At 46.0% G+C, this 25,648-nt stretch overlaps 1 protein-coding gene across 7 annotated transcripts in view; it reads right to left on the bottom strand.

Annotated features, from left to right (window-relative positions):
* Positions 1-25,648, bottom strand: part of RBFOX2 (RNA binding fox-1 homolog 2) — a 162,737-nt gene that overhangs the window by 96,554 nt on the left and 40,535 nt on the right. The window contains exon 1 of one of the 7 annotated variants that reach the window (XM_090143010.1): positions 11,376-12,990. The exons of the other annotated variants lie outside the window; for them this stretch is intronic. Coding sequence (XP_089999136.1) covers positions 11,376-11,390 — 15 coding nt within the window. The 5' untranslated portion in view covers positions 11,391-12,990. Of the gene's footprint in view, positions 1-11,375; positions 12,991-25,648 lie in introns of those variants that run through there. 7 annotated transcript variants of the gene reach the window in all.

The raw sequence follows: 25,648 nt of genomic DNA, 5'->3' as shown, positions 1-25,648 counted from the left end.
TGGTTGTATCTCCAACATCACCTCCTCAGCAGCTTTCTGTGACGTTTACAACTCACACACATTCATTCACCCCAATTTCAAAGAATCACAGAATAATTAAGGTTGAAAAAGACCTCTAAGGTCACCTGGTCCAACCATCAGACCATCCCCACCATGCTTACTGACCAGTCCTCAGTGTCACATCCACACGGTTCGGGAACACCTCCAGGGATGGTGACCCCACCACCTCCCTGGGCAGCCTGTGCCACTGCAGCACCACTCCTTCTGAGAAGAAATGTTTCAGGTCTCCAACATGAACCCCCCGTTGCACAACTTGAGGCCATTACCTCTCATCCTATTGCTGCCACTGTCTGCATCCACTCAACCAAAAGCAGGATGCTGTAAAGATGCTTTCCTGGCTCACATGAAAACTCTCCTCTCTGTTTTCTATCCCTATCAGGAAATCTTCACCAAGGACTCGGCTCATGTTCTCTATGCACCTCTCTGGTTACGCCGCGATGGAGCTGCTTACACTCACAGTAATGGGTCTACTACTGCCAAAATTAACAGCAGCCCACTGCTATCAGCTTGGGTAACGGCAGCACTCGAACCTCAGCCTCATGGGTCTCTTAGCTTGAATTTAAGAGAACCACTTATCTCAAGCTAGGGATTTGTGCGTGGGCCAGAGTCAAACTAGGGCAACACTTAAGCTGCATCTCAAACTCACACTGTAATGAAGCAAAAGCTGCAACTTCAAGCTCTTAAGGAGCACAGCAGGCACACCTCCTGCAGCGGCTCAGAATTAGACAGCTTCTGAAAAAGGTGTATGAATATTGAAGGTGTATGAATCTAATACAGCTTGGGTGTCTGTGACTCAACTGCTTTGCAAGTCAAGCTACAGCGTCCTCTTTCATAGGCATCACCTGGGCCTCAGCACCAGGGCAGATAGTGATAGGACGAGGGGAAATGGCTTTAAACTAAAAGAGGGTAGATTTAGGTTAGATGTTAGGAAGAAAGTCATTATTCAGCATGGTGAGGCACCAGCACAGACTGCCCAGAGAGCTGGGTGCCCCATCCCTGGAGGTGCTCAAGGCCAGGTTGGATGGGGCCCTGGCAGCCTGAGCTAGTGGAGGGCAACCCTGCCCATGGCACGGGGTTGGATCTTGATGATCTTTAAGGTCCCTTCCAACGTAAGCCATTCTGTGATTATGATTCTATGAAGTTTCAGAATGGCGGAGTGCCAAAGGCATCTCTAGGCAAAAGGCCTTAAAAATAACAGTGCCATCCAAGTGTCACAGAGCAGCGAAATGCGTGGCCGCCATCGAGATGCAAGGAGAATGATGGCTACATAAAAAAACCACCATGCTCTCTGCACATTCTGTTCCTGACTTACCTCCTGTACAATTACGGGATAGCTCTAATAACAGCCCCTACAAATCCAGCTGTCACAGTTTGCTAGTTCAGTGATTGCCCACTGAGATCTCATTACCTCGGCCAGTCCGTATGGCCAACAGCTCGTGTGGGCATGGCCATTTCTCAGCCTGGCCCCGCCAGAGGCCTGCAGAGCAGAGGTGAGCACAGTGCTGCAATGATCAGACAGATTTTGGGGCCGTGCAACAAGGTCACAGTGTAGGGACAAGAAGAAGGGAAACACCTGCTCCAGAGCTTGAGACGACAAAATACTTAAAAACCTAGAAAAATAATTAAACAGACTAATGAGCCATGGCTGGCCAAGGAGCACAGGTCAAGGAAAATACAAGTCCTCGGTGAGGGGAGAAACAAAGATGGGGAGCAGCTCTCAAAGCAGAAGGGGACCAGGCTACAGCTCCATAATGGGGCTGTGACAAGCGGGGAGAGAAAGGAACATGTCAAAAGGAGAAATTTACTCTAGAGCTTTGGGGCTGGAATAAGCATTAGAGGGTGAACAAAAAGGAATGGCTGTGGTGGATCAGAACAGGCAGTGGGGTGGGACAGCAAAGCCAAAGGGCTTGTTTTATTATTGTTTTGTTTTGTTTTGTTTTGCTTGTTTATTTTAAAAGGAAGCTAATAGCAAAACAGTGGCAGCTTCAGAGGCTTTGCTCTGCTCCTCCCAGCTTGTGGGGAACCTCCCACCCCGCCGGGAGAAGGAAGGGCTGCTGGGGATCCTGCAGCCCTCCCACCCTCACCCACGGTCGGGGCGAGGGGGTTCCCGTATCAGCGCCTCAGCAGCACGGAGCTCCTTGCACCAGCACCGGCCGCCTGCCCAATTCAGACCTGTAATCTCCCTCGACTTTGATTTAATGCAGCAATTACTGGTAATGTGGTTTGAAGGAGATAAATGCCCAGTACAGGGCTGGCTGGCACTGATGCTCATTCCGCTCATGATGCGAGAACAGTTTTAATTAAAATCCCCTTTATGATAAAGGAGCTGCTTGACTGGATGTTTCTGTGCAACCCTGATACGGAGCCTCCTCCAAAGCGGATTAGAAATCAAAGTTTCCCCCTTCTCGCTACTGGCAACACACAAAAATATGGAACACAGTCACCATGTCACCCCTCTGCAGTTTCCTTAACCCTACAATTGCTGGGAAAATGCCCACGTCTGCTTCAAAATGATTGCCACCTCTTGTCATGGCTCTAAGTGCTTTCCAAAAATTAAGCACCAGGGCTGCTTCAATTAGCATAAACACATCCGGAGAGCTCAAACCCCATGATCCAAAATCCCTTTCCTTCTCTCTGGTGGAAAGGGAATTAGTGTGGCTGCTCGTGCTGCAGACCTGTCACTGCAACGAGGAGGAGATCAGCGCATTTTGGCAAGATGGGAGGAAGCCGGGATCTGGCCGAAAGGCTGGAAAAGCAGGAGGTTCTGCTGCGTGATGCAGAGCAGGGCTGGCAGGGAAGAGGGAACAGCCCCGCAAGATAAAGGAAGAAAATCTGGCAGGGTGGTCACGATCCCAGCGCAGACATGTCCCAGCAATGATCTGTCAGCTCTTGATCGAGTTACAATAAATGGAGGTGCAGTTTTGGGTCGGTTTTCTCCTTTACAGTATAGGAAATACCGGAGATGAATACATTACGCACAGCTAGTTTCTATTATTGCGAGTGCCAAGAGCAGATTGTCACAGTGAGAAATTGGCCTTGTGCATTACACAGAAAAGGCAGCGCTGGGTTTGGAGGCCAGCAGACAGTGCAATGGGAAGATAAAGAGCCCTGAGTCTGGATGCACATAATTTCATTCCTTAAGCGACCGAGCACATGTTAAGATAAAAAGGTTGATTTAAGCAGCTTGAAATCCTCCTTGACCCTCAAAATAGATCTGGGGTCACAGGACCGCCCAAGCCTTGTCCCAAGACCCCCTCAGAGCCTTTGCTTCATTACCACGGGATTGCTCCATATTCCCCAAAAGTTCCTTGTCCCACAGTGCCCTCAGTGATATGCCAGTCAGAGAAACCTTCTTCTTTCAGTTTTTTTCCTAGGTTAAAGCAGCTCTCATGCTCCATGATAGCCTCCTCCTTCAGACAGCGCAGTATCAAAAACAGATGGGGAAAAAAAAGGAGCCCTGATGGGAACCAGAAGGGACTGGGCACAACACCTCACCCTGTGGAAGCCCAAAGCATCAGGTCATGATACTGTCAGGAGCACCCCACTATGCAGCAGGAGCCACGAAGGGCAGAAGCACCAGGTGAGAGATGGCAACGCGAAGATGTAACAGGGTTTTGCTGGTCCGCTAGGGGAAAAAATGAGACCGAAAAAGGCCTGGTGTAATTAACAAGATTAAAGGGGGATTTAGGATCAGGACAGAAAAGCAACGGGCCAGATTGATCCTTACAGGATTAAAGCTGGAATCCTACTAAGAGTCCAGTGGTTGAGAGATCAACGCAATGTAATGGGATTAAATCAACATCAGCTTTTGTTTTTACACAACTGAGCCCCCGGTGCCCACAGTCTCACTGCTCTGGATATGGACAAGAAGGATTGATGGGGATCCCCAGTACTCCGCGTGAGGCTCAGCCAGGCTCTTCCCCACTTCAGCCCTGCTACCACTGAGCAGAAGGCACCACTGAATCCAGAAATAAAGGACGAGAACCTGAGTGTGTAATGAGTGGTCCAAATGGCCAAAAGAGCCAAGGATTTACTAAGTAACTGCTCCAGCCAGCTCTAAACCAAGTGTTACCAAGTGCAGTGGGATCGCCCTGTGACTGATGGTTAAGAAAGCCAGGAGGACAGTCCCAGCTGTATCCAGGCACGCCGCAGACGGGCAATTGGATTTTGATATTGTCTCTTGCTAAAGAGGAACAAAAGAAGCAGTATACTCTACGGAATGTATCAGCAAACACATTTAAGACAAACTATCACGTGTCCCCATTGCACAACAATATCCAAGAATTACAAAAGTGAGAAAAGCCTCTTTCAGAACATATCGTTTGCATTACAGCTGGTGCAACACATGCAGGCCAGCTGCACCTTGATTCCACTGCCCTGAAATTTCCAAAGCTTGCTGGTAATTTGAGTTGGTAGCAGGGGGAGGGAAAGAGGGGGCCAGGACAAGGCACTTGGTTCTTTCTAGACATGTATACTATTTTGGAAGTTCTTATTCTTGCAGGAGAGAAAAAGCATGTATGTTTAAATTAGATGGTATCCATCATCACTCTGCTTGCTGAAGAGGGAAGGAGTGCTTATCACACACCTGTTCTCAACAGCTGCATTTGAGAGCCATGCTCCACATGCAAGGAAAAAGCATTAAAGCATCTCATATTTCTGCAGCACTTCTAAGTCCTGAAGATGTTAAGAAACAGTGGTTATACATACACTGTATGCACCCCAGCAAAGTCTGTCCTCTTTTCAGTGGATGCTATGTTCTAGCCGAATAGAAGCTTCCCCAGCACCAAAACTGAAAGGCACAGATACCACTCATTTCTTCACAGATGCCACCGTGCCTTCACCCATGCTGAATGTGCCTCTCCTCCTCAGCTGGCTGGACAAAACCAGTAATTGCCATTCACTGCTTTTCCACAATTAAGCATCAGTCAAAATCTCAGAGTAATAAGCTGGGCAGCGTTACTGAGACAGCGCTGATGGAGCTGTGCATCCCACTTACACTGCCAAAGAGACCTTGCCACCTTCCCAGGAGAAGCTTTGCCTTTACTCAGAAGGGCTCTGCAGCCCAAAGGTACCCCAAGGATGCAAGCAGGACACGAAAAGAGGCCCTTGTGAAATGAAATGAAAAGTTACGAAGCAACAACAGGCAGATCACACTGCATGCATTTTCTGTTTTCCCTAGCCACATTTACATATTTGAACTCAAGCTTTTTTCTGCATGTAAACTTTGTTTCAACACTAGATGATTTATAAATTATAAAAAAGTACAGAGGAGTGTTCCAGTATCACCCAATGCCAGCTCCTTAACTCATGATGAATAATAATCCCCAAGAATATCTAAAAAACAATTGTCATCTGGTCAAAATATTTTCACATTATCATTGTCTTAATGTCCAAAATTCAATTAGAGCATTGTGTGGGGGACAGTATGTTTCACATGGGTAGGAGAAAAACTAACTGCTTTTGCCCTGAATTCAGCTACAGACCCAAGAACCATCTGGTAAAAAATCAACAGCATTGTGCAGGCAGCATATTAGTCATGAGATGTAGGACTTTGAGAACAATGAAAACTAAATTTGAGGGACAGACGAGGGAAACTTAATTACTTGCTTAAGCTTCTTCACAGCTCTGAGGAATCCTTAACACTTTCAGTGGAAGAATTTAGCACCAGAGGGCACAAAGCACATCCTCAACTGATTTCTTAATTTTCAGCAGACTCATTTTCACTTCCAGTGAAAATGCGGGACTATCCGCACTGGTCCACCACCACACAGCCTGCCTCCCCAGCAAACAGCTGCAGGATGCATCACCTCGTGCTACGTACAAGGCAGCACCCAGAACCACCACACTACACACCTGAGGGCAGACTGCACATCCTCCTCCAAACTAACTTCCTAGGGAAAACATTTGTCTGACATCACAGTTTGACTCAAACTTCTGCTGTACCCAGAAGCCCTCGCTGATGGAGCATGGGATCTCCTCCAGCTAATCACACAAGTCATTTTGTAGTGTAGCAAACACACATATGTGTCCCCAGTGACTGCTTAGGGCTTTGGCAAAAATGTCATCCAAATCCAGATCCACTCAAAGACCTTTCCTGTATCAACACTGTAACCTTTGGGGTTGGGAGAAGCGTGAAGTTTTGGCACTGCTGGAAGTAAGATTTGCAAACAAGCACCATGGGAAGTGCAAGAAACACAGATGTTCAGCCTCAGGTCGCTATTATCTACACTCTTCCTCAAACCTTCAGCTGGAAACCAGGAAGGCTGAGGTTTATTCTCTTATTCTCTGAAGGTTTCTTCTCTTCCTTCCAAGATAAACAGGCTGCTTTGTGGAAAACTAACTTACACAGAACTCAGTCCCCATCAGTCTCCCAAGACTTGGGCAGTTTTACAGCAAACAGAGTCCCCTGTGCTCACTGCTGTTTGCACAGGTGGGAATAGAGCAGACAGGCAGAAGAGCTGCAGGAGAAATTCATACTGAGTCAGCCAGCCAAAATCCTTGTGATTCTTTTGTTTGGACTCATCAGGGAAGTAAACTCCTGAATATGATGGTAATATGACAGTTGCTGATTTTACCTGTTTTTATACTAATCAGGTGTAGTGTGCAGAATGGAGAATCATGATTCCTAATCTCCCTTCTCTGAAGCTGGTAGCTTAATCTGAAATGCCTTCTTTCTCTGCGCTGCACTGGGCTTTCTTGTTTCTGTAGTGACCTTGGCATCTTCTGGGATTACAGGCCTGCAGGAACATAGAACTGGAAAAGACTGCCTGAATTATCAGCTCTAGTCCCCTAATAACACAGGCGGTCACATTATACAATCTCTTTCAGACAATCTTCTTTCTCCGCTTCCCAAATCTCCAAAGCCTGTCTAAAATCCCAGATGCAAATAGATGCAAGTTGCTTTGTCACGCTCCTCCCTGGGGAAGGTAGTGAGGATGTCCCAAAAGAAGCTGTGCACAGAGCAGCTCGGGTATGGAAGCAGTACAGGCGTGGTCACAAGGTGCTGCACCAAAGCTAATAAACCTTATCGAGCAGCAGAAGTCATTATCTCAGTTGCAGTGCTGGACAAACAGAACTATATTACCTCAGGATTCAAGCTGCTGCATATGCATGCCACAGTATGGTACCACAAGGACTTGCAGGCTGGGGAATCAGCTTACTGGCTGCTAGCTCGGGGATCTCTGCATGAGCTCCATTTTACGATTTCCCAGGGCTTTCCTGCTCCAGAGCATGAATCTAAAACTGGTGTTTACATTAGGAAGAAGTGCCTTTTGTCACTTTCATAGAAATCCACCCAGATCTGACCTCTAAAGAGTGTAACACACCGGCATTCAGGGAAACCTCCCTGCAGCCTCCCAGCAGCTCCCACCCCCTCACCTCTCCGTGCTGACCATGCTGCATGCGTACCTTCACGGCAACTACCTGCTCTCCAACCCTCCACAGCCTCAGTTTACGGCTGCTGCATTTATGTGCCATACCTACCAAACAAGTTCCAGCCAAAGGCCCACAGGCACAGCCAGACTTCCGTCCCCAGGCCTGGCACCAGAACAGAGCGGGCAGGGCATCTTTCTGGATAGCCACTTGCTCTGCTGCTAGCCAAAGTGTGCTTTGAAAGCCACGCTGTTATGACCAATCCTCTCAGGAAAAAACAACAACAACAACAACAAAAATGTGGCGTGAGGAAAAGCACGTTGCTAAGGCCCAAGTTTGGCAGCAGAGTTGGGTTTCCAGTCCCTTGGTGGTAAAGCTGATGAGCTTGGAGCCTAGGGGGAAAATTTATTCCAATGAATGCAAAGAGAGGCTTTTAAGTGACAAAAAGGCAAGTAAAAGGCAGGTCAAGAAGAAAACCAACAGAAATAATTTAAAATGAGCTTGGCAAGCTTACTAGACCTATTCTTGCTTCCATGGTAGATAATTAGTAGGCCTAGGTACAATATTCACTTTCATAGGCCTCCAGAGAAAGAAATCATTTCTAGCTGCAATAGGCAGCCAGCCCTCTCACAAACACTCAGCATGTCTTCTGCACATGGCTTTAAGAAACAAGGAAATTATCTATACCACTATAATCGAAGATCAGAGCAATGAATCCAGCACTTTCCTATCAGAAGCCTAGCAACAGCATGGACCTCCCCTACCTTGGTCTCTCCCGGCTTTGATAGTTTCAGCTGCCTTTGAGCACGGGCGAAGGATGGCTGATAAATTGCTTGCTAGGGCTGCTGCCCCTTCCTTTTAACCTTTCTTGTAACAACAGACCTCTGACAAGGCAACATTCATACATGCAACTCTCAGAACACATCATGCTCTTTAGAAAACACTTGGAATGAAATGACTCTAGATTGTATCTTATGACTCACAGCACACGGAGATTCATCTGCTCATAAATGAAAAAAATAGGGCTTTCTTATCCTGAAAAGTTGAAAGCTTTTCCCACACCCAAACCACCCTGCTCCTGGCTGTCTCTGCAGGGTGCTGGCTTAGTCTCGCCAAGACCCTTTCCCCTTCCTATCAGCAATTATTCCATGGCCTGTCTACAAAATCAATGACCAGGAGCCTTTCTGAGCAGCTCAAAAGCTCAGGCAAAGGTGGTGAGGGAGAGTAGAGACAGGGGTAGATTTAAGTGTCCCCCTATGAACAAAACGCTGTCTGCAAAACCAGAGCTCCTACATACAGAGAGAAGTGCCCACCTTGAATTTCAACACTGATGATTGAATGCACACACTTGAACAGTCTGCGACATCAGAAAGAGACTATCAAACTGTCTCTGCCTCAGAAAGGCTTCATACAACTGCATCCCACACAATAAAAGTGTTAAGATAAATAGTCTCTCTTGATATTTAATGGCACAGCTAGTCTGCCGCCTTCACTTCCCGCACAATGCCAAGCATTAGGTCACCACGACAGATATTTAAGTTTCCCACTCTCCAGCTCCCCACAGCCCACAATCCCCTGAAGCCTCCAAGGCCCTCATTTAGAGCATTCTGCAACAAGTTTCACTCCAGGGAATACAGTTCAGCGAGCAGGAATGTCAGCCTGAGCACCGGATGCAGAGCTGGTTCCTTTTAAAGGATAAGCACTATAATCAAAGGACTGTGATGTTGCAGATAGGCTGTACTTATGGGTCCAGCATCCACGCCACGCTACAGCTACTTAGAAAGGTGTGCTCTCCTCTAATTGTGTTACTTGTCAAATGTGACGGCATTCGGTATTGCAGAGGCTCTTTGAGGAAGATAATTCTGTAACTTGCACCCCTAAGGGGGGAAGAAACATTACGGTTGCTGTGGGAACCTTAATTCTGGATTTCAGGACTTGCATATTTAAAACCTCAAATTTAACTTTGCATTAATGTAGCTTCATGCATTGAATTAAAGAATGACTCAGTACAAATCTCTGTGCATCTCCTGAAGTCCTGACATCCCAAGGACAAGAGGCTCAGAGCAGCACCACAGCAGTGTGGGGAATGCGAAGGGGAACTTGCAAGCATGGAAGCAAGAAAGCAGCACAGTGGAAGCACAGCAAAGCCCTCACCATGCCAGATATGCAGCTCAGGGCTCTCAGTTGTTCCCACCGAAGGTTACATAGCCCAAATAGGTCAAAGCAGAAAGCCAAAAGGGCATGGAGGAAAAGGTTCCTGAAAGGAGCAAGGGGAAGATTCCCCGAAAGTAACAGGATAACCTGTGTTAGGAAGAGAAAGATCATACCAAGATAGCACAAATCTACTCATTTTTTATAATTAACATGGCACGGTTCCCAGATGATGCCCTTACAACCCGTTCAGCTATTCTAGTATTTAACGCTTCTTTTACCCGCTGCCTGGAAGTTTAAATGCAGTGCAAGCAAGACACCAGCGCTGCCCTAAGTCAGGGGAAAGCCTGCAGAGGGCTGCTACTCATTGAAAAGTGCCCCAGAACTCAACCCCGCCCTAGGAACTGGGCTGCAGCACTTCATCTTTTGCCTCGAGGCCAGTCCCTGTGCTGGCTGACACTTCTGCTTCCCAGCAGGGCAATCACACACCCGCCACCAACAGCAGGAGGAAGGACACCAGGCCAGCATCCTCTGCTTCTCAGCCCAGTAAGTAACATCCCCTTGGTTTATCACTTATCTCAGATCAGCAGCAGCGTGGCTGAATTACTTCTTGGCTTAACCTATGCGCTAGTGAAGCACAAATCTTAGCCCAGCCACAGGGCCTGCCCAGCCTCCCTCGATAAAAACCGGCATGCCAAACCAGGGTCTGCCTGCGAGGTTGTGGGGGGAAAGGCAAAGAGGCGACGTGCCTGCCAGCAGGGCCGGCTGTACAGGAACAAGCAACTGTGCATACCCGGCACAGAGTCAAGTTACTCTGCAACAAAGATAGAGTGTGTGTGTGAGTGCACAGGAGGGAAGGAAAATCCTTTTGCCTGGGCTCCAAGGCTTGTTTTGTTGTTGAAATAAATCTGTTTGTTCCTGGCAGGGACAGGGAGTCAGGCTCTACAGGCAGCAACTATCACAGCCCCCAGTTTCAGAGTTACAGACAGATTAAAAGAAAAAAAAGGTAAAAACTTTGGCATTGATTACTTTTAACCTCCCGTATCTAGGTGAGGAGCCCAAGGGCAAACTGCTGATCTCAAGGGTGCCCAGAGCAGACAAAGCTGCGTGTCTGAGCCAAACAGAGCAGCCCAGCAGCTGGCTGCTCCAGAGGAAATTCCAGTCCCTGCTCAAAGGCTGAAAATACATATGCTTTTTTGTACGCTTTTACTTTGCTCGCTGGATCTATATAACATTTTACACATGTTTTTCCTGACATTATTTTCCATATTCCACCAGAAACTTGAGCAACTGTGCCACTTCTGGAAAAACAACCTCGCGTCCAACTTTTGTCCCAGCAGCTTCTCCCTCCGCCCCCAGGCCCCCGGATCACACTGCTTCCCCACAACCACAAATCCTCTTCAGCAGGGCTCCTCTGCTACCTGGGCTGTCTGTCAGCAGCACCAAAAGCCCATAAAGCAGAGGTTTATGGGTGCACAGGGAAAAAGGATACACAGGTTTCAGATGGGAGACAGCGAGCAGCATTATATGGATAATTCTGTAGACGAGGCACCTGCCCAAAGCTGTTCTCTCCATAGGAGCTCAGAACTGCAGGAAAAGCCTGCTCGATACCCGGTTAGCAGTACATGCGCTACGTTTTTCTTTTTTAAAGGGGAAACTAAAGCCCCCTGTGTGTAGAGGCTGCAGAGCAAAGCTCAACGGAGAGGGCCGCTCGTGTTAGTGAGGAGCCCTTCAGCTTTCCATTCCTTATATGTGCAAAGTGTGCAAGCCCGCACACACAGCTCTCTACTCACCCAGAGGTACATCATGTTAGCCTGGGTCGCTCGAACCCAGCAGTGAGATGATCCGGGAACGCAGGAGGCACTTCAGGAAAAAGCTGTCGAGACTGAGATTTTTTTTTTTTCCTTTTAAATAAAAAATAAAACAAATCCGAATGGCTCAGTTTGAGGCTTAGAAAGCGTCTCGCCTCCTCCTCCCCCCTCCTCCAGCTCTGGCTGCTCCGCGCAGCGCTCTCGCACTTAATCTCTCCCTGGGAGTTCCCAGCCCGTGTGTCTGCACTGGCGTGCACAGCACACACTCTGCATTTGCCTCCAGGGAATTTCTCTCTGTCATTCTACTTCTGAAAACACGATCTCGGCCTCGCAAGATTCTTGCAAGAGGCAGGGATGGGTGGGGTTAGAAATAAATGCAGCCCAGCTCCCAGCACTAGAGCGTGCTCCTTATAAAAGAGGGCTCTCTGTGCATGGAGGAGGCAGAAAGCCGTCCTCTGAGGCTGGAGACAGGTCCCCCCCTTTGCTCATTGCTTCCCCAGGACCTGTCCCCCCAGCCTGGTGCTATGCACAGCACTGCGTGCCTTCACCTGCCCCATCAGCCAACACCCACAATTTGGTCTCAATTCTGCAGCCGCGCTTAATCACCACCACCGGCGGGCACTGAGGGGAATCCTGACGCTGAGAAAACACAACACCAGTCACCCTGAGCGAGGCGAACGCTACCGGAGAGCTCGGAGAGAGGCAGCTCTCAGATAAAGGGGTTAATGTGCTTCTGCAGGTGGCTCAGCATGCACGGATTTCACAGGCTCGGCAGTGCCGGAGGGAAAGCAGCAGCTGGCTCCAGCTCCCCGGAGCGTATCGGGTGTCATGCACAGCCCAGCCCAAGCAGCAGCCCCTCGCAGCACCATGCTCCCATCCTTCTCCCTTCTCTGGGTCACCCATTCCTGCCCCAGGCCAGCAAGACCTGACAGGCCCGGCCCAGTGAGCCTTCAGCCCAGCCCGTGCCCAGCAACAGGGGACGAGTGTCACTTCTCATCTCCTTCACCTGTCACACGGCTCTGCCAGACTCGGGAAACGGGTTCTGCGACCCCTTTCCACTCCCCGCATCAAAATGTAGAATCATCTTTCCTCTCCAGGCTCCAAAAGCTAAGTTAAAATTGGCCTCTTCTCAAATGGGGAGAGAAAAAAAAAAGAAAAAAAAAAAGTGTTTTCATTGAGGCAGCGGTCTCCTTGGAAATGAGTGTTGAAGAAATATTTTTATCTCCGGCAAAGAAAGAGAAAGGGTGCTCTTTCACGTATCCCCTCCACTCCTTTTGCTTACAGACTACCTGAAGGCAACAGAGCAGACCAGCAGCATGGATGCCCTGCTCTAGCCCTGGTGACATGGGGAACAAGTGGGTTCTGCTCCCAGCCAAGGCCTGGACTCAAACATGGACAATGCCAGCCAGGCCTCTGCCTCTGTTCTCACCTCTCAGCATAGCAGGTCAGGTCCGGAGGTGAAAAGCAATGTTCCTAAATATCACAACTAGATGCTTCAGTTCATGTTTCAGCTGCAAGGTCAGACCAGTGGTAGCTCCCAGCTCATCCCGCCTGCAAACTCAGGCAGGCACTTCTGCATCTCAGACACCTGATGAGCTTTTCAAGATTTTCTTCTGATCCAAAATCCCGATTCAAAAATGACCTTAACATCATTTTAACCAAAGTTAAAATTCCTTGAATGCAGAGAAGAAAGTTAAAAGACTCATGGACTAGGAGAGCAAACCCAAATTCATCTTATTTCATATTCATTTTCACAGAACGCTTGAAAAAGATGAGTGCTTAAAACTAAGCTGAAATGTGGGCAACAAGCTCCCTAACACCAAGACACACACAAAATTCTTCCTCCTTCTTTTCCAGGCTCTCTCATTCTTTAGGCCACATTTCCAAGGGAGAACAAGAAGAAAGAAAATCCTTCTCTGAGTGTTTAGTTTCATTTAATCCATTTGAGTTGCATATTAGGAAAAATTTCTTCCCAGAAATTGGTGCTGCAGTGGCACAGGCTGCCCAGGTAGGTGGTGGAGTTACCATCCCTGGAGATGTTCCAGGATTGTGGCACTGAGAGACATGGTTAGTGAGCATGGTGGGGATGGGCTGGCAGCTACACTAGCTCATCTGAGAGGTCTTTTCCAACCTTAATGATTCTATGAGCCTATCTTCAGGGACTGGTTACAAATCATCCCAGCTGCTCCACAGCTGGAGAGGCTACACTAAGCCTCCAAAGTGAGGCTGATCAGCCCTACTCAAGCCATCCAAATGTTGCCTTGGAACCTATCTGATGCCAGTGAAGTGAAGCCACCACCTCACCATGGAAGCAAAAGGAGAAGACTACTAAAGCAGCAGACTTTGGATGATGACATACCCCAGACATGGAGCACTTTAGGATGAACTGCAAGAGCAGGTTTCCTGATGCTTAGTATTCTCAAGCAATGAGAGGGTACCTGACCAGGAAGGAAATGACGCTGTGGAATGCCTCCAGCAGCACTGCTGCTCTGATTCAGCTGAGCACTGCCCAGATGGTCAGTGAAATGCCCAAGAACATGAAGGCTCCCAAGGCTCTCCACAGCTACAGACAGTACTGGTGGCAGAGGGGCCATGCTAGCTTCAGGTTATAAACAAGATGACAACAAGATGTTAATGAGTCTGATTCCGGAAAAAAAAAAAACAAAAAAAACGAAAAAAAACCACAAAGCAAGACATCACTATGACAGGGCTTTGAAACACGTAGTTAGGATCCTCAGCGAATTCTTTGTCTCAGTCCTAATGACAGCATTTTCCAGGATGTAGACACCACAGAATTCAGAAGGCTTCTGTCTGTTGAAATGCATGCGATCTATTAGGGATCCTTCCTGTCTCAGAAAGGATTAGAAAGAAAAAGAAACACATTTTAAAATTAATAGAGACTGAGCTAAAAGAAAAAATGTTCAGAGAGCTTTAGCCTAGTGAAACATGGGCACATCTTTTCCAAGGGGAAGCTGTAGTGTAAATTAAATTGAAAGGGGAAAAAACAGCCTGCGGAAGATATTAATACTTGCTAGAGAGGTAAGGAAGATGTCAGCAGGTAACAAAACAGGAACCGAGCGAAAAGGGAGCAAGTAACCACTTTTATTTGGCAAAATAAGAGGCAGTGGTAAAACAGGGAAAAAAAAGTCTACCTGTGAGTTGGACTCAATTATTCCTTTGGGTCCCTTCCAACTTGGGATATTCTGCCATTCTGCGCTTGTGTATCTGTATCAAAAGCTCTACATACATAGGAAGAATTGCGGCTGCTCAGTTATGTGCACACAATTCAATCCCAGAATATCACTGCTAGAAATGTTTCCAACAAGCCAAGTGATTAAAAAAAATAATTTTAAGATGTTCTAACCTATTTAGGAAAGATCGCAGTGGGCAAATGAGGAGCAGGTATGGCACCATTTCAAACCGACATTATCTGTTTCTAGCTGACTGTGTCTCAGAGGCATATGATTTCAAATGTGGATTAACATTCTAGCAGATAAAGCTCAAGACAGGGTATGAGCTAGTGTGTCTGCTACACACTACTGAAATCACATTAGATAGTAAGCAGGATGAGTGGCTAGCTAAGCACCTCTTCATAATGGAGGAAAAACCCATACGATCACCAGGAATTTCAAAGGGAATGACACACACAGGAGGCGTCATGGAGCTAATGCCAAAGAACACCCTTGAAATTTCTAAATTATAGAAAACAATTTCTTAGTTCAAGGAGTGTTACATTTAAAATGAGCAATTTCATATTAGATTTCATCTTGACAGAAAAGAGCAATCAATCGTAAAAACAGAAATTAGTGGTAGCTTAGGTAAAAAAGATTGTGACAATCACATTTTGGTATGTGGAAGCAGAAAGAAAACTAAGCCAGTACATTTACTTATATAGTTGGCATCTGAGTGGGACCAGAGGTACATTGGCCTTCTTTTCCTGGATAAACAGATCACTTATTGGAATTTCCAGTCAACTGCCACACTGGAACGCTGTTACATATTTTAACAAGTGGGAAAAAAATCAAAGTTGAGAGAAGGAAACAAATTAGAAAGGGCAGGAAAAAAAAAAAAAAAGAAAAAAAAAAAGACAAGGGAGTCGTAAAGACAGGAGGAGAAACCTACAGCCAAAGCTGAAGGACAGTAACGAGTTTTTCAGCAGTTCTCAAAAACAGCAACCACAGCAATCAGCTTGATGTGCTATGATGGGGAAAAGGCAGAAACACAGGCAATACTGAAGAACTAAAGCATTCAATACGTATTTCTGTTCTATATTTGGAAAAAAAAGTCAGCTGTTGTGGTCCTGTGATAACAAAATGCCTTCCATTCCAGCAGTAACTAAGGAAGATGTTCCAACAGCTTCCCAACAAACAGCACTGTTGTCCTCTTATCTAGCTAGAGCTTACAAACAGGAGGGATATAACTAGATAACAAGTGGGTTTTAACTCAAATACAGCTGTGAACACATTCAGGTGTAGACACTTAAGAAGGCCTGCAGTTGCTAATTGCTCCATCTGTATTCACAGCACCAACAAGCCATAACTACACTGCTCCTGCTGTAAGGCCAAAAGCACAACCACAATGCAATGACACCCTCAAATGCAAGCATTGGTTGGAACCTGTATCATGAAAGCCTTGCTGCTGTTAGCTGAGCTTGGCCAAAAAACAAGCTTCCACCAACTCCAGCTACATCAGGGAAGCATTGCTACTGAAGAAGCTACCAATACCAATTTTTGCAGCATATGAATTTTCCTAGAAGCATCCACTTCTTTCACTAATGAGATTTCAAATAATATCCCAGCACTGACCAAAGCAAAGAAACCAATGTGGGGTCTTATAACAAGAGAAAGAAAATGACTGAAGGCCACAGGTAGGGGAGCACAAATTCAGTTGTGTTCCTAAACGCACTTGGGAGAGCATTCAGATACATGAATGAAAAATACTGACCATGAAAACATCCACTCCTGATATTTAACACAGCTTCCTGGCTACCTCTCCTATAAAACAAAACTGAAAAATAGTTTTTAAAAATAGCCTGAATGCTAAGGGAAGATGAAGTTCTTTTATGATTAATAACTGCTTCTGAACACATGTTCTACTCTTCATTGGGCAGCTCTCCTCGACTAAAAAGTGGGAGGGGAGGTATTCTGAAGCTGGGACAGGTTGCAGAGGCAAATTTCATTTCAAAGTAGCTGCTCTCACATTTTATACAGACACCGGATTCAGACTGAGGATGCCCATCATCCCACCATGATAAACACTTCACCGACTACCCACAAAGGCCTGACTGCAGATGGGAAGCTCTGCACTGCTCAAAGGCACGTTTCTCTAAGTGGCTGCATTCCACAGCTTATCTGACTCTGGCAGAATGTCCCAGCAAGAGAACACGGGAATAGGACTCCCGCTATCTGCGGGGTTTGAGCATGCCTTGTGTCTTGTTTTTTTTATTTGTTTTTTTAAAGAAGATTAGAGATGAGGCTGGGAACTACCTGGGGAGACGCACTGAAGGCAGCTGTGGGCACACTTGCAGTTCCTATGGAGATAAGAGGATGTTCTTTGAGGCTGGTTTGCTCCTTTGGGTGCTGCTGGAGACAACCCTCGTGACAAACTACCACTCATTTGTGAAGATTGGCGCCATTCAGGATCCTGGCATTACCTCTGATTATCAGAACTGCTGAACCACCAGGTAGATTTCCTCTGAAAGTCCAAAAGGACTCCAGGAAGCCTCTTTCTGCATTATCCTGTTTGTGAAAGAAAAATACAAAGTGCACGCAATAAATCACTCAGAACACCACAATCCGTTTTAGATTTTAGATGTTTAGCCAAGCAAATAAGCTCAACATTGGCATATTACAAGAGAAAAAGCCATTTTGTTACAGAGTAACTCACTTCATTACTGGAAAACTGGATTCCATATTCCCTCTCCGGCAGGTACGGTTTGGCTATGCAGAAAGAGGCTTCTGAAAAGAGATTACTTATTTAAAAGCAAATGATCAAGGGCTAGTTTATCTTCCACAAAATAGAGCAGAAAGCCTGAAGCAGTAAAACACCTTGACGTGCAAACAAAACCAACAATTCTCAGGGACTGTCCTGCTACTGACTTCACACGGTAATTAAATTTAAGTCGTTAAATGAGCTTCAGAAGGTCTCAATTCACAGGCAAGTATGTAGCAAATAGAAAGGAAATGGGTAACAAGAAAAGCTTGTTACATTTTGTTTGGGATTTTCCTCTCTTCACAAGTAGTTCAGGAACACCATTCTGAAAGACACTGCCAATTCTACAAGAGAAACTCAATGAGATCAGTAACTAGAAAAAGCATTTTGCTCAAAATATGTTCCCAGACAAAAATATACTTTTACATTAAGATGAAAAACGCCCACATCAACAAAACTAAATCACGAAGCCAGAGAACTCAAAGTCAAATACTGATGTGAGGAATTCTTACAGCGATGCCATGCTGGTTTGGACATTCATCTGCAGAAATGAAGACATGATGCAACTGCTCCCAAGATACAGCAGACCTGAATTTAGGCATCCACATGGGAATCTCCATGAAATGTCAGTCTTACTATGGAGAAACAGAACCAAAGTTTGCAGTGCTTCAACAGCTTCTGAGGAAAAACTAGCATGCTTAAGGTCTGTAGAGAAGCAGACTCTTGAAAGCCCAAATAAGGCCAACTAAACCTTAATCCTAATGTTTAGTATCTTCACCAGTAATGTCCAGAAAACAAAAATTCCTGCGCCTTCATTTTTTTTTCTGGCTGCTATGAAGTAGCACGAAATCAGGAGTACAACCCCCATTTGAACTGATTAACACCAGAAAGATTCTCAATGCCATAGACTTATATAGTAAGTAAGGTATTTATTTGGCTGTGGATTTTGAAGAGGAAGCCATAACTAAAAACCCATGAATTGATGGCATCCAAGTGTTATCCTCTTCAAGGCAGAAGGCTCCACGTACAAAGAAAGAAACTGCTTCAGGTATCTCAGCAATGGAGATGCAGCATCACTGCACCATTTTTCAACTGTGCTTACCACAACAAATGGCTGTACTGCATGAGTGATCCATCAGCATGGCAACAGTCCAGCAAATTGAGAAACTATAGAAGATGAGAATATTGCAACAGTGGAAAAAGGAGGAGAGGGCATAGTTCTCCTCCCCAGACCACACACGTTCATTAATATGCTGAAACTTTGGCTTGGGCTTCCTGCTGAAAACGGGCAATGCAAACCAAGGACAAAACCATCCTGCAGAAAGGGATGCCTTTTGGCTTGTTTGCACAAAGGGAGGTTAACAATGTTAGGGAGTTATTCAGGAAGTAATGGATACTCTCTTGCCCTGAGCAAATTCCTTTTCAATAACAGTAGTAATTTCCTAGGCAATACAACTATATCAAAGTATAATGGCTTACTATATTTATCTACACGGGCCCTGTACTGCTGGGATCTAATTTACTACAGCTTAGAAAGCAGTTTACAAATCCTAGGATAGTAAAGCTGCTACAGACTTGAATGAAATTCCCTCCTGTTTCACTTAGTTTGAAGACCAGGTTTAACAACTCTTTTTTTTTTTTAAGAGTATAAAATGTATTTTCTCCAACTCAGAAAAACTGAAAGAGTAACAAACTCCACAAGGAGACTGGAAATACACCTGTGAGAGTGAAGAAATCAGCTTAACAAATTACACATTGTGCAAATTTTTTTATCCCATTGTCATAGGTGCTATATTTTCTTTTCTTATTCAAATATCTTTCTTTCAATCGGCGCTCTGAGGAGCAAAATAATCCTTGACACTACATAGGAGACTTACATACCTAATGAAGACAAAATATCTTAAGTTTGCAATGTCTTTGTTAGCTGAATGCCTGAACTACAGCTTCGCTATGAGAAATGGCACCACTATATAATCAGCAAAGAAGAGGGGATTGACTCCAGCTAATGAAGAGGTAACACTGATAAACACCAAGAGACATCTCCCGAGAAACAACAAAGCTAAATTGCTAAAAGACTTAGGTGGAAGGCAGCATCAGCAAGATAAATAAGGGTGGGTGGGAAGAGACCAAACATGCGTGTCAGGGGACTGCAGATACTTCCATTACATAACGGTTGTAAGAAAACCCAGGCAAAATCACCATTAACTGAACTAAAAGCAAAATATTTCAACAGGGGTATTGGCAGTTGTCAAACCACATAAAGGAACGGCAGACTGTTCAAATGTAAAAGGCATTAATAAAGCATGAGGCAAGAGGCATAAATAGACACAAAATATACAGGAAGATTTCTGGAGGACAGAAACGCTACTGGAAAAATTTAGTTATAGAATACAATATCTCAAACTTCAATTCACAATGATCAGCAAAGGTCAGTTGTCAGAAAAGCTATTCTGCCTGTGATCTCATTCTGAGCAGAGCAGCCCTTAACCATACCTTCGCCACCACTGTCAAGCTGGATTAGACTAATGGCTACAGCCAGCAGCTCCCTCCATCCGACTGGCTCCCCGCTGCATTAGGAGCACAAGAAGATTCAGAAATCTGTGTGTACGTATAAAGGCTAACTAAGCTGCTTGTTTCCTGCTATACCTGCAAAACATCGTCTGTTGGTCAAAGTGTTTTTAGTATATGTATTTAATATCTGCAAAACACGGTCTGTTGGTCAAAGTGTTCTTAGTACATGTATTTAATATGGGACTTGAAGACATTTCCATAGGCATCTACCTATATCTCTTACGATATGCCATCCTGCAGATCTTATACACACTTTAAACACTTGGAATTTATGTTCCGGAAAATTCCCATGTTTCTTGGTACACATATCAAGCAACATACTTGTATGAGGAGGCTTTTGACTCTGGTATGAGCAGACTGGCTACAGATCTGGCCTTCAGCATCACTGCAGACCGTGGGGAACAAACATGGTGGGACACTCAAACACTTCCAGCTGAACCCATATTAAAGTTGTTCCATCTCTCCTTTTTTCCCCACCCCAACATGGCAAAATAAATTACAGTACTGTAAATTCCACTCTGCTGCCTTGTCTGATGAAACCCTGACAAAATTAGATTCTTCCATTACAGATTGATTGCAACTTCCTTGCTCTTCCCTGCAAGAGTAGCAGCTGCCTCACATTCAGCTCAGATGAGATGAATGGTGTGAAGTGACAATGGCCAGCCAACGCATGGAATTGCAGTGCCAAAGCTCCTATGAAAGGGATTCTCACCTTACTCCAAAGTTCAGTTTTGAACTATAGATATAACAGTATCATCCATAGAAGCTACATGCTTTGCTATCAAAGCAGCCAACAGAAACAAAAGATGAAATTGTTCCCTGCTGCCAAATTCCCAGAGAGCAACAGTGACCAGAAGAATCTTTTTTCATCCTTGTGTGACCTGAAGAATGCATGTTTCCACTCAGATAAAGGCCTTGCTATGGTTATCTAATGCTAATGTCACTACAAACTGGATTAGAGACGCCCAGAAACCTCGAAATATGCACATGGATAGTCAGCTGTATCCTAATTCTAAGTCTGAAGGAAATCAAATGCTCCAAATTGTGCCTAATGTAGTTAAGTTTGCCCTTTAGGTAGGATAGACTAGTAAGAACATATTACACAGTGATTAGATTAATTCTTGACTGAAATTCAGAGGGTTGGCTCTATCTGTCTATTGTGCCAGTATATTTCAAATTATTTCAGAGACCAGCACTCTTGCTCTGCTCCACAGCAACAGCTGCTCAAGAAACACAGCAGTTCTCTGTCTGGGGTGAAGTTGGCAGCAACTGGGGACAACGCTGCTGTCAGAGTTCAGCTCCCAGTTCTGAAATGCCATTCTACTGGAAATACCAAAGAGCCTAAATCCGGCTACATATACTGCGGGATGTAAAATACCTCTAGCTCAGCTTTCAGCAGAAAGCTCCTGAGCTTATGACATTTACTCCTTTGGCCCTTGTCAGTCTTCCTGCAGACCCCGCAGAGAATTGGAGCTAGCTGCCATAAATGGTTGGAAAACAACATGTTCTCCAAGCCCTTGAAATTGAGGAGCGCTGTTTTAACTCAGGGAAACAGTGGCGAGGAGCCACGGTGACAGGTGCCCCAGAAATGGAGATGATGATCAAACCGTTGCCAACATTAGCCACTGCTCTCCTCCTGACCTGTAAGAAAGGGCAGCCCGTGCTCTCCAGGTGTATCAGGGGAATGATGGACCAGAAAATGATCGGATGTGTTTGCTGGCAGTAACTCAAGTTTCTCCTCATTAAAACCCAACCGTGAAGGAATATAATGGGTCTCATCAGAAACAGTCCTCTCAGGAAACCTTTATTAGGCATCACAGCAAGTGGCCCAATGCTGCTGTGCCACCACAGAGCAGCTCATCGCAATCTGCCGGCACCAGAAGTGTTAAAAACACAGATTCCTGCTAAAACTGCCAAGAGCTACAAACCTTCTCTTGTGTGGGCGGCAGCAGCAACTAAATCCACTCCCCAGCAATTGGCTGGCCTGCAGAAAGAGAGGCGGGAAAGAGACAGGTCAGGGGGGAGCCCCCTGCCCCCGAGTAAACAGCAGTGCATCATATGCTCAAGTTTTCAGCTAAAATCCTTCATATAGGTCCCTTCGTTTTACCTACAGCCTCTGGAGACAGCAGCCTCCGACCTTTAGCAGGAAGAGCACCTGGAAAATGCAGCTAAGCCAGCAATTAATACAAAATCATTAAAAAAAAAAAAAAAAAGCTTCATAACATCAAATGAGCACCACAAGATTTTTAAATACATCTCCCACCAAAATGGCAGAAGAATTCAAGCGTGTTCTCACAAGCCATCTCTCTCCCACTAGCATTACCTAACAGTTCTCATCAAAAACATTTTCTCCCACCTTTCCTTTACCCCTACCAAAAAGCCTGCCCTCCCCACAAGGCCCTGTTGTGCAGATGTTGCCAGCAGCAGCACAGCTTCTTGCAGCACAAGCTTCAACACAGGTGTGCAGAGCGTGACCTGGGCAGAATTACATGTGCCATTTCCACTGGGAAATCTAAGAGACTTATTAAGCCAGGACAGTGCCGATTAATCTACTAATGGAATGAATCAGAAGTGTGTTCCTGGACCTTTCCCTTTCACATCCCAAAGCCTCGGGGGAGCTGAAACCATCTGGCAAATGCCTGCTCCAAGTAACGTTATGCTACTGCTCGAAACACCTCTCCCTTAATATTGAGAAGAATGAAACCATCTTCTCTCCATCAGCTATTCTGGGGAGCATCTGCTTAGCTCGCTGAGGGAGCCTGCTTGCACGCAGCATCCTTCAGCAGCAAGTGCAGAGCTGCTCACTCACCGTGCCGAAGAAGACAGCAGAGGAGCAAGCGATCCCATTCATTGGCTCAGGGTCCTGCTGAAGCAGCTGGCACGAGCCAGGCAATGAAGGAGTTAACACACGGCTGCCCTCCTACAGCACGTCCCAACAGCTCCTGCCCAATTGTCTCCGTACTTTTTTGGTGCAGCGGGAGTTGCAGGTAGGGTAGCAAGAAGGTGTTTATGTAAAAAAACAGGAAATCTCTAAGCACCGGGGAAAGAGATCTGGCCAGAGAGCTTAAAGGGAAATGAAGACAGCAAGCAGCTCCGAGGATCATACATGACACATGTTATTACACTAAGGCAGAAAGAAGGACTGACTCAGAGAAGCTGAACATCCCGCACTCTTTTTGAGTAATAAGCAAGCTGGGGAAGAAACAGAGCTATGAGACAGTTGTCACAAAGAAAAGACTTGCCACTTGTAACATCAGACAGCAGCAGAGAAGCCTTCTTATCTTAAAATGTAGACACCCCCAAAACAAAGAAAGGTCCAAAACAACAGTAATCGTATGGCTGTGGAATTATGCATCTGGTAACAACTGGTTTTTGATTGTCACAGAATATTGCTAATGCAGGGCAAGGGAGACGAGAGGTCCTCCATGCTCAGAGGCAGCGCAAAGCATGTTTAGACAAGCATCCATCAGAAATTGCCTAACTTGTTATTACAGACTCCAAGAAACAGGAACTCTGGTCCCCTAAAATTACCCTGCTTCGGTGCTTCACTGAGCGAAAACAGAACATGCTTCACCCCGTAATACTCAGTTTAGACCATGGTGCAAATTAAGCTGCTTTCAATAGGCACAGTAAATAATCAAACCCCATCCTCCACACTCTGATCTTTTTTCTTTTTTTTTCCCCTGCTTTTAAAGAAGGAACAACCTCAATATTTTCCTCATATATCACGCTATCTAAGCCTCTTTTTCTTGATCTTCCCTGGATGTTTTCCAAATTCTGTCTGTATCTTTTCTAAAACTAGGTCTCAACTCACTGTGCTGAGCTCTGAAGAATAATTACCTTCTGTAGTTACTTGACATAGCTGGAAAGACGTTCCAGGTTCTTAAAACCACAAAAAAAACAGCACCACGTATTCAGTTTGTTATCTTCTGTTACCCGAGATGTTTCCTTCGATATTACTGCTTAGCCAGCTACTCTCCATTTTACATTGTGTATTCAGTGCCCTTTGTTAATACAGCTTGGTTTTATTGAATTTCACACTGCTGGATTTCAGACCATTTCTTCAATTTATCACGATCGTTTTGACACCTATTCCTGCCTTCTAAAGGCTGCCAGATCTCCACGTACACGTACGTATATATACATATATTCAGTCACTGAATTACCCTAATGTTTGATGAAAAGCACAGAAGAGCACGGCAGCCAGAACAGACCACGCTATGACTCCAGATAACACACACAGAGAAAACCATGACATAATGACTCCGGACGTGGTTTTCCAAGGAAGTGCTCAGCCGCTTCTTAATTTCACCTTCCATTTGCCCAATGTATGTAAAGGTCAGGCCAGGCTCCATCCAAAGCCAGTGGCTTTCTCCATCTGCCAGGCCTGCTGCCACGTCAAAGGGAGAAATTAAATCGATCTGACATGATTGGTCCTTAAAAATTAGCAACGTACGTCTGCTGTTGCCTTAATTTCCTTTAGTGAAGCATCTGATCTCTGTCAGCATCCGATCTCTGTCAACATCTGGGAAACCACACTGACTGGTTGTATTTCTTGGGGTCTCTACCTTCCCTTTAAAAATAAAGAAATACAAAGTGTGGAGGATTAATATTTATATTTTATTCACACGCAACGAAACCGTGCCTTAGTGGCACGGACGAGGAGAGCCCTCCCGACGAACCGATCCGCTGGGGCAACCTGAGGGCCGGGCCCATCTCGGCGCTCCCCGCGCAGCCCCGCAGCCACGCTCCGCAAACCGAGCGGGCGGAGCGGCGCAGGCCGGGCGCTGGCTGCCCCCTTCTGGCAGCGCTCAGCCCCGCCGCGGCCCCGGCCCGGAGCACGCCGAGCTCCCCTCGTCGGCTCAGCGCAGAGCAGAGGAGCTGAGGGGAGGCCTGATGGCGGCTGCAGCTCCTCGCAGGGAGCGGAGGGGCAGCGCTGAGCTCTGCTCTGTGTGACGGCGACAGGGCCCGAGGGAACGGCATGGAGCTGTGTCAGGGGAGGGCAGCTGGGGGTTGGGGACAGGGTCTGCTCCAGAGGGTGGTGGGCATGGAACTGAATGCCCAGGGCTGAGGGCACGGCCCCAAGTGCCAGAGTCCGAGGGGTGTTGAGACAACGCTCAGACGTGAGGTTTGAATTTTGGGCGGTGCTGCGTGTATGCAGGAGTCTGACTCTGCAATTCCTGTGGTCTCTTCCAACTCCGGATATTCTGCAGTTCTACATGCGGTGGTTCAGCTGTGGATACACTCAGAAACTGAGGGCCCAGTCCTTCATGCAACAGCTTCCAAAACAGTTTTAAATTAGATGTGCACAGGACATCTTTCTCTTCCTCATAAAACATACCTGAAGTGCAGGACTCATTGCCTCAGGATGTTGTAGATGCCAAAGACTCAAGCAGCCTCAGAAACCATTTAGATTTTGCTTTATCCAGTCTGTCTAGCACAGGTGACCTCGGAAAATATCTATGACCAGGAAATCCCAAAGCCAACGGCCAGCTTAAAGAGGATATAGAGCATTGCCAAATCCTGGCATTGCTCCCTATGCTTTAAGTGCTTGCCATTAGATACTGTCAAAGACAGAACACTGGAACGCAGAAACCTTCTGTCCAACTCAGAATAGCGATGTTTATGTTCTTCAGTACGATGTAATATCCATCAACAAGCTGTTTTCCCTACACTATTTGGCCTTAGCAAGCAGGACTCCAACTGATCATTTTACAGACCTCATCTAACACACGCGACATGATCTCTAATGT

This window comes from Phasianus colchicus, chromosome 1, assembly GCF_987193195.1.
Source record: "Phasianus colchicus chromosome 1, bPhaCol1.hap1.1, whole genome shotgun sequence".
Taxonomy (NCBI): Eukaryota; Metazoa; Chordata; class Aves; order Galliformes; family Phasianidae; genus Phasianus; species Phasianus colchicus.
This window is presented reverse-complemented; position numbering and strand designations above follow the sequence as displayed.